This window comes from Crocuta crocuta, unplaced genomic scaffold (assembly GCF_008692635.1).
Source record: "Crocuta crocuta isolate KB4526 unplaced genomic scaffold, BGI_CrCroc_1.0 scaffold113, whole genome shotgun sequence".
In the NCBI taxonomy this organism is placed as follows: Eukaryota; Metazoa; Chordata; class Mammalia; order Carnivora; family Hyaenidae; genus Crocuta; species Crocuta crocuta.
In genome coordinates this window covers 9,774,092-9,783,318 of record NW_027530368.1, presented here as the reverse complement: position 1 = coordinate 9,783,318, position 9,227 = coordinate 9,774,092, and the positions used below count along the sequence as shown (strand labels likewise).

General features: G+C 45.4%; 1 protein-coding gene across 1 annotated transcript; it reads left to right on the top strand.

The window, feature by feature from the left end:
• The first annotated feature begins 599 nt into the window (after positions 1–599).
• LGALSL (galectin like) lies at positions 600–7,915 on the top strand. The gene is made up of 5 exons (XM_077766425.1): positions 600–709; positions 1,510–1,581; positions 1,734–1,822; positions 2,484–2,661; positions 4,809–7,915. Exons 1-5 carry the CDS (start codon positions 674–676, stop codon positions 4,950–4,952), a joined length of 519 nt encoding a protein of 172 aa, XP_077622551.1. The 5' UTR covers positions 600–673; the 3' UTR covers positions 4,953–7,915.
• The last annotated feature ends 1,312 nt before the right edge of the window (positions 7,916–9,227 follow it).

Below are 9,227 nucleotides of genomic sequence, written 5' to 3'. Positions count from 1 at the left end.
CAGAGGCCTGCCCTAGACAGCGTCTAGTGGCCCCCGGACCTGCCCCCACCCACAGGGGAGAGAGAGGCCTGGTCTGTATCTAGCCTCCTGGGATATAAAAGTCCTTTCTTTGAGTCCTTTCTGCCTCTTGTTTTGAGGTCAAATATTTATTTATTCAAGTCTAGAGACTTCATTATCTTTTACCCTAGAGGACAGAATGAATCTTCCCTTCCACTCTGTAGGAATTCTCTTAAAGAGCTTATTCTCCGAAATGTATTTCGAGCTCTGGAACACGGCTCTCACCCTCCAGCCTTCCCTTGACCTCTGCCTCCTTCGTCCCACCTACCCCAGGACGTGATGGAAGGAGGTTGGCTGGAAGGGAGGGGCCAAAGTGTCACAAGCACCTGTCACCTGGCAGGCCCTGGTCCCCACCTCCCCAGCCCCCAAGGCNAGCTGAGCAAGCCGCGGCAGCCCAGCTGGGTCCCCGCCCTGTTCCCGGTTCCCGAGCCGGGCCCTTGCGACCTTTAAATGCCGCCCAGGGCCAGCGCGGAGCGGCCTTCACCACCTTTCTTCCTCGGGCGGCGACAGTCAGCCCCAACCCCACAGCGGCGGTCCGGCANGTCCCCCGTCCCCCGCCGCCGCCGCCGCCGCCGCGGGGCCGCCAGCCCTGCACCCCGGCGCGCAGTGCAAGAAGATGGCGGGATCGGTGGCCGACAGCGATGCCGTGGTGGTGAGTGCGGAGGGGTGCACGCAAGGCGCCCCCTTCCCGCGGCCCCGCCGCCTGCTCAGCCTGGCTGCGGCGGAGAGGCGGCTGAGGCCCAGCCCGGCGCCCCCGGCGTGGGAAGGCGCCCGGTACCTGTTAACGCGCGCCGGCTGTAAGCCGCAGGCCTGGGAGGCGGGCGGGGCGCCCCGGGTGCACCCGAGGGAGAGTGTTGGGGGCGGACGGCGGCATAGGGGTGACCGACAGTCCCCTCGATGCCGTGCAGCCGGCGGCCAGGTGTGTGCACGTTGCACGTGTGAGTGTGCGCGTGTGTGAGTGTGTCTGGGGCGCGCGCCCCACGGGCGCCTCGGACGTCCTGGGGATTCCCCCTTGGAAATGGGACGGGCTCGGGGGCTCCCGAGAGAAGTTGAGCGCTGCCCTGCACTCCAGCCACGTCCTTCGGGAAAGGACTGGGCGACGGCGGGTCCAGAGGCGTTTGCGTTTGAAGAGGGGCCTGTCCTCCACCGCCGCAGGGTTCTGGCTCCCGGGTGTGCCTCGACCTGGATTTTGATCTAGATCTGAAGGTCTGGGGATCTTCAGAAGCTTAGCTACCCGGTGGGAAGGACGGGTTTTGTTCCGGGGCTTTCTGCGGTTATTCAGTGGGCTGTGAGGGTGGCAGCATCTGCAGCCGCTGCCTGTGCCCTGTGAAGGCTGCTGGATTCAGCCAGATCTGTATAGGTTCTTCTCCACTCCTTCCCCTTCCCCCCTTCCTGCCCCACCCCCCAAAACTAGAGCCTTTGGAAAGCCAATCTATGTGCTTCTATTTTTAGAAACTAGATGATGGGCATTTAAACAACTCCTTGGGCTCTCCAGTTCAAGCCGACGTGTACTTCCCACGACTGGTAAGTGATTTAGTTCTGTGCTCTGTGTCTCTGCCTGTCACCCTTTTTCTTTCTAACTGCATTTCCCTAATGGGTCGGGTCCTCAGGATCTGAGGGCTTGGCCCTTCCCGTGCAGGCTGTCAACTTCCTGCTTCTCCTGTCATCCTTTGCAGATAGTTCCATTTTGTGGTCACATTAAAGGTGGCATGAGACCAGGCAAGAAGGTGTTGGTGATGGGCATCGTAGACCTCAACCCAGAGAGGTAAGACAGAGAGTCCTTGTCACCGGAAGGCTTATCAGGCAGTTACAAGGCAGTGCCCACTCTTGCTGTGGTTCATTGCTCCTCCTCTCCCTGTGGCCAGCGTTGCCAGTTGGAAGTGCCAAGAAAGTACCATGTTCCCATGAAAAGAATGTGTATGAATCCTAGCCATCATTTCTCCAGACAGTTATTTATAGCAGAGATTATAAATATAGGCCCACATCATTTTCTCTTTGACCCTTAGGGAGGACAAAGGATTTTTTTTTAAGCGTTTTTAAACATGGTGCTTAGAGCAAGTAACTATCAATATAAATGACAAGCAAACTTTACCAGATATCATTTCCCCTGGTCAGTTTCTGGGGCTCTTTCTGACAAGTCTGAAATGGATTAAGATACAGATGTGTGGGTGGTTTGAGGTACCGAAAACCCCTAATATTAATCCTTTTGCAACTCCACCAAAGTTTTTACCAAAGGCTCCTTTAGGTATCAAAATGCCTGGCTTGATTGTAATCCTCCTTCTCCATACATAGTCTAATTCCCTGTGTAAAAAGTGGCCCATTAAAAGCAAACGCACCCTGAAAAGAAAGAGCAACAATGGGGGCCTGGGTCATTGACAAGTGTCGTTATAGCCAACCCTGAATGAACGAGGTGATTTTCTGTTCAGCTTTGCCATCAGCTTGACCTGTGGTGACTCTGAAGACCCTCCCGCCGATGTGGCAATTGAACTCAAAGCTGTGTTCACAGACCGGCAGCTACTCAGAAATTCTTGTATATCTGGGGAAAGAGGCGAAGAACAGTCAGCCATCCCCTACTTTCCATTCATCCCAGACCAGCCATTCAGGGTGAGTACTCGAGTGCCTCAGTTCTAACCGCTGGCCGGGTGATGATGTTCTTCTCCTGCAGTGCATGCCAAGAACGCTTTCAGCAGCCAGAATTTTTGCATGTCCAGGAAATTTGTCACCTGATGATGAAAAAAAGATCGAAAGAGCTCTGTTTGCTGATAGGAATTAATACCATACTAGCTTGTGGCTCTATTTAGCCAGTCCATTTAGTAAATACACCCATGTCCGGATGGCTAAGAGTTAATACTTTTCTATGTAGTACTCAACCTAGTACTGGGCACATAATTTATAGTGGCCCCCAAATATCTGATTAATAAATAATAAGTGCTAGAATTTTCCTCAACCTGTAAGGAACAGTAAACCTTATTGGTTGTGACTTTTTAAAGAATATAGGGATGATCTTTTTATTGTTTCTTACTGCTTTTGCTTGTGAGGCCTGGTCCTTGTTTCTCCCTCTGGTTAAGTAGCCTCAGTCTATTTTATTGTCATAGGCTGTGTGGCTGACAGACTCCTTCCCTTGGGCCTCAGTGAGTATAAATTGGCTCTCCACTATCTAGGGGGCAGGAAGCACAGCCCAAACTTCCCATCCAACCAAGGAATATTAGTAGCACCTTCCTCTATAAAGGCCAATGCCAGGAGAAGCAAGTCGTGTGGGTAACGTGTTAGGAAAGGATTTACTGAACTATCGGGCCTGGTGATGACGTCTGCATTACACCTTGTTGACATACATCACAATAATGACAACTCAGTTAAAAGCTCCATGTTGCATATAAGCCTAATAAAGCACAGCTCTCCTTAACCTTCATTTTGAAATTTACAAAGGCCTTATAAAGAAGTAACCATTTTTCTTCTCCTCTTCCCATCTGGTGGGAGGAATAAGAATCCACAACGTCTCCATCAGTGATGTAATTAAGATTGTTGCCATTCTGCTCATAGTCTGGGGAAGGCACCCCTATCCATGACCCATGCCCTCCCCCTTCTCTAGAATGGTAATGACCCCTTAGGCTCCTCCTCTTGACTGTGTCAGGTTTTTTTTTTTTTGACTGTGACAGTTTCTCAATGATGAATCTTAATTCATAGGTCATGAGTATGAGTAACCAGAGCTTCTGACTGCCAAGAATATAATGCTCCCCAACAACCAAATTGAACTGAAATCGGCCCTTCTTGGTGATACAACTTTAGTAATAATATGTATTAAATGTGACTAATATCACATATGAAGTCTCATGGTAGCCACCAATGCTTTTAATAAATACATAGCACAGAACCAGTGATTAAAATGTATGGTGAATTACTTGAGGAAAAGAGGAAGAAAAAGCTTTTACCATATGGAATCAGCATTTCTGTTTGGCTTAACAAAGCCTTGTTAATTACACATCGACCAGTGGTAATTACCTCCTCTTTGCTGTAGTGTTTACCATGTTTGAGTGTCTAGACTGTTATTACATGCTACTAAGGGGGTACTGGTTCTGCTTTGTTAGGGTCTTCTCTGAGGCTGGGAAAAAATTGTTCAGGGGCTAGGGGTACCTGGGTGGCCTCATCAATTAAGTGTCCGACTTCAGCTTAGGTCATGATCTCACGGTTCGTGAGTTTGAGCCCCTCATTGGCCTCTCTGCTGTCAGCCCAGAGCCTGCTTCGGATCCTGTTTATCCCTCTCTCTCTGCCCCTCCCTCTCTTGCTCACACTCTCTCTCAAAAATAAATTTTTTAAAAAAAAGAAAAAAAATTGTTCAGGGGATGACAGTGGAGGCATTATATGCCACATAAATGAATGTATGCCACTTTATGTCCGTTTCCGGAGTACTAGGAGAAGGTAGAACTTAAAGCATGAGTAAATCTTTAAAGGATATTAAATAGTGGAGAGCAGTGGTTCACAAAGTGTGTTCCTCATTCCAGCAGTGTCCACATCGTGTTGGAATTTGATGGAAATGCAGATTCATAGATCTTACCCTCGACCTACTGAATGGATAATTTGGGGGGTGGAGTCCAGCGAGCTGTGTCGTAACAAGCCTTCTGTAGGAGTCCAGTGCACTCTGCTGTTTGAGAACCACTGAAGCTGGTGCCTTTCTCTAAAATGAAGTAGTATTTGTTTTCCCCAGCGGGGTTCAGTGAAGCTGTGAACTGAGATAATGATGTTGCTTCTTCCAGGTGGAAATCCTCTGTGAGCACCCACGTTTCAGAGTGTTTGTGGATGGACACCAACTTTTTGATTTTTACCACCGCATTCAAACGTTATCTGCAATTGACACCATAAAGATAAACGGGGACCTCCAGATCACGAAGCTTGGCTGACACGGTTTAAACCACCTCTGTTTCACATAGGATCAGGTGCCACGACTCTGACTATCGGTCTGGAAGAAGTGTCCTCGCAAGATCTAGAGACTTAAAAAGAAAACAAAAACAAAAAGCAAGCTTCCCTGTCTCTTCTTTCTGTGCAGTTTAGACCCAAAATGACTTCAGACTGTGGTTGACCCTTAGGGAGCCGTCAGAACAAAGACACCGAGCCATTATTTCCAGAACCAAGTAATACATTTATTCTGGATTTTCTTCAGACTAAACTAACATGGATTTGTGATAATTTGTGATTTGGTAGCAAGTTACTCATCTTTTCAAAACAAGGTGATACTTAGAAACAAAAGTGCTAAAGACCTAAAACAACACCACCACCAACAAAGACGGTACACCGAAATCAACTCATTTCTGCACTGAAGTGGGATTGTGTAGCACAACCAACATTTTAGTCAGGGTATTTGCATAGAATGTAGGTTGTTCAAGGTTTGGTTGGTTTTGTTTTTTGGGTTTTTTCTTGTTTGTTTTTGTTTTTGCACAACATAATGTCAATTCAGATTTTGGAAGCTTTCTCGGAGTTATTTATTTATACTCAGTGTACGTATTAGGGAATGATTAATGTCTCAAAAACGAATTATGAACTTTTGAATGTACAAATATCTTAGGTCCAAAGGGGAAAATTACATACTACAATCATGAAAGAATTGTATCTTCCATACCCCTAAACTTAGGATCTCTTGATATAAATTGCTGTAAGTGCTTTGGGGAAAACTTGGCAACATTTCAATAAAACTGCTTTTCAAGTAATCGACAATTACATAAATTCTATTTACATGACTTTTTCCCCTTACTGTGAATTAGCACAGTATTGGCTTCCTTAACACTAACTACTTTCCCCTAGGTCTTTATGACAGCTCCTTAAGTTGTTATTAAACTAATTGAAAACATATAACAGGTGATTGCACAATTTTTAAAATAACTGTTATATAAACTTTTAAAAGTATACTATGAAAATGATTCTGGAATGCAATGTAAAGCAGAAGCAAGTGGCCCCAAATACCTTACTTGGAAGTAATTTATATCAACTCAAGCTGTTAGCTCATTGTGTTACTTTTTCTATGTGACCCTCACCAATGTCCCTACGCAATGCCTTTGGAGCTTCAGAGAAGGGGATGCTTCCTACCGTGTTGGCTGTGCTGAGACATTAGGGGAGAGGATCCAGATTAGGAAATGATCCAATTAGTTTATCTGGAAGGTTAACTCCCAGAACTCCAGGTCTCTTGAGCCCAGCCAATAGTACGAATGCTTCCAAGTAAGCTGGAGGAGTTTCCGTGCACCTGTGGAAGGGACCCGGCAGCAGGGTGTCATCAGGAGGAGCCTGCAGTACATGTAAATGTCCCCGCACGGCAAGTCTGGAGTCCCGGCACTGGACTTCACACACTGCGTAGGCCCTGGAGAGAAGGACCCTTGGCATTGCTCTGGTCAGGTAGTGGGGAGGACAGAGGGATGCAGGGGTGGGGGTGTATTTATATATAATTTAGGTTTTGTTTGTACAGCATACTGCATCATGTTATGACACGTCCTTGCCCTGCTTTGGAGTTTTTTTTACACAACATGCAGAGACACGGGAGTGGCCACGTCACTTCCACGTGTCGAGAATGTAGACAGTGTTTCAGTACCAAAGTCGAAGAAAAAGCAACTTAAAATTGTGAATTTTTTATAGGTGATGTATCTCAGCTTTGAAGCTGTTTAGCACAGTTCCATTGTGTTATATAAGAAGATACTCAATCCAACAAGACTGGCTGAGCATTGAAGAGCTTTAGGTACCAGCTGACTTAATCAGCCATATTCAGCCAAGAGGGCTGTTCTGTGGCTCCAGGTATTTTCAAGCTGGCGATTAACTTCTCATGGCTTTTAAAGCCACTAGATTTTGAGGAGTGTTTGTACCCTGAACTTAGAGGGCACCCTGAACTATATTTGTAGGACTTTTGGTGGAAGCCCCCCATGGGAGGTTTCCTTTGAGTGGCTGTCCATCCCCACGCACTGCATAATTCAGCAGAAACCAGAGGAGCTGGGTGTGTGGTTGGTTGGAAGTGACACTGTTCTCTCTACCTATCAGCTAACTGCTTATCGGCCAAGCCCCTAGGCAGCTTAGTGTGAAGATACACTGTTAACCCTTTCTCTGGGAGGCCAGTGGGAACCTCTTGGTTAAGCCTATTGGAATCAATCTAAGTGATGTGATGGTTTGATTCAGGTATAGCGAAATTAGCGGGACGTGGGGGGGTGGGGGTTGTGTTAATCGTTAGCTGGAAACTGGAAACAGTGTTCTTGCCTCTCATTGGCATGTGAGGTCTAAGGTGGGAATTCAGGGTGGAAAGTGCAATTTAAAGCTTCACAGGAAAGCATTGGGTATGTAAGGAGTTATTTCTGACCAGAGCCCTAATTTTGCAGTATGACCAAAACCAAGGAGTATAAATAACAATCAAGCTCTGGGGGAATAAAAGGCAGGCTTTAGACAATCTGTCCATTTCTGCATCAAAATTCAATTGAATGTGTATACCTACTTAAAAATTAATAGAAGTGACTTCCACTTTCTGGGCTGTCCCAGAATTGTCTTAAAAGTACTATTTTTTTAAAATTTGAAACCCCATTTCAAATCTTGCTAACCTCAGTTCAAAACCCCTAAGAGATCTCTCTTAGAATTGATGGTGACTTGTTAAAATGGCAAATCCTTTCATTTGTATTAAATATATATCCAAAAAGAGGGAGGGAGCCCTGTTGCCTTGACAGAAACAGCCTTGGCATTTTCCGGCATTAACGTAGAGATAATGTTCTTATGATGACATATTTTCAAAGAAACACTTTCTTATTTACTGCGTGGTGTACAATGTTGCTAAATGTGTTCTTACATTATTATGTCACTGCTGAAAGTTATTTGCACTATAATAAAGGAATTTTCTACAAAATGGCTTCTAGTTTGTAATATGCTAAATTCGGCACCAGATATGATGTACTTAGTATAAACCAAACAGTATAACAGTGTTCCCTCACTTTGATGTATACTCCAAGACCTTGTTCACATGTTTTCCCACCTTGATAAACTGATCAAAGGAAGGAAAGTACCTCAGACCTAATGAGTTTATGTTGTGTGTACAATGGGTTTTTTTTTAAGTATAATTTATATATGGTAAATTCACTTTATTTGATGTGCAAGTTCATGGGTTTTAACACGTGCATAGATTCCTGTAACCACCACCTCAATCAGGACACAGAATTGTTCCATCACCCCCCAAAATTCCCTTGTGCTACCCTTTCACAGTTAAATTTGTCCCCCACTCCTAACCCCTAATCAGGCAACCACTGTTCGCTGTCTCCTCCCTATAGTTTTGCCTTTTCCTGAGTGTCCTAGAAAGAAAATCATGCAGTACATAATCTTTTGAGGTCGGCTTTTTCCCATTTGCATAATGCATTTGAGATTCATGTGGTGTGTGCATCAATAGTTTTTATTGCTGAGTCGTGTTCTATTGTATAGATGTACCAATTTCTTTATCCATCTACCTGTTAAGGCTGCAGTGAGTTCTTAATAAATCATTAAATATAGTCCTAGCACAATATATATACAAAAGCAAGACTGCATATCCATGTCTTCTACTTCCTGTGGTTTGAACGATTAGGAAGGAAACTTGATTCCTTGGCTATTCTGCCTACAAATAAAACTATGGCTTATAGAAGTTTGCCTAGCTTCAGTCTGGGAGGTGAGCAGAGCAGAGAGATACTGACTCACATGCTGGACCTGGGTCCTACTTATGCCTTAAATGTTTTTATTAATCCCTTTTTTCCATTTTTATTTTTCGAAGATGCAAAAGCTATGCAGAGGCAGGCAGGACTCTGTCACAGCTTTCGCAGTTAAGTATAGGCAGGGAGACCCCTATATGGGCACCTGTTAAGGTGGGGACAGTTTGCGAACACTGTTGGGCAGAGATAGGGGAGCTTCCCTGCCCCGTGGCCTAGTTAGGAAGATCCCTTATGGAATATGACATTATACTTCCGTTGTGACAGCATTGTGGATTAGAGGATGTGGAAAATAGCTATAATTGGAGCCTCCAAGTGCCTCAAACAGTAAAGATCTTCATTCATGCAACTGGTATTTATTGAGCTGGGCCAGTTGCTGCTCTAGGCATTCAGATAATATATCAATGAATAAAACTGACAAAAGTCTGGTAGCTTTAAACTTCAGTGTTCTTAAGAATCACCCAGAAAGCCTGTTTAAAGGCAGAA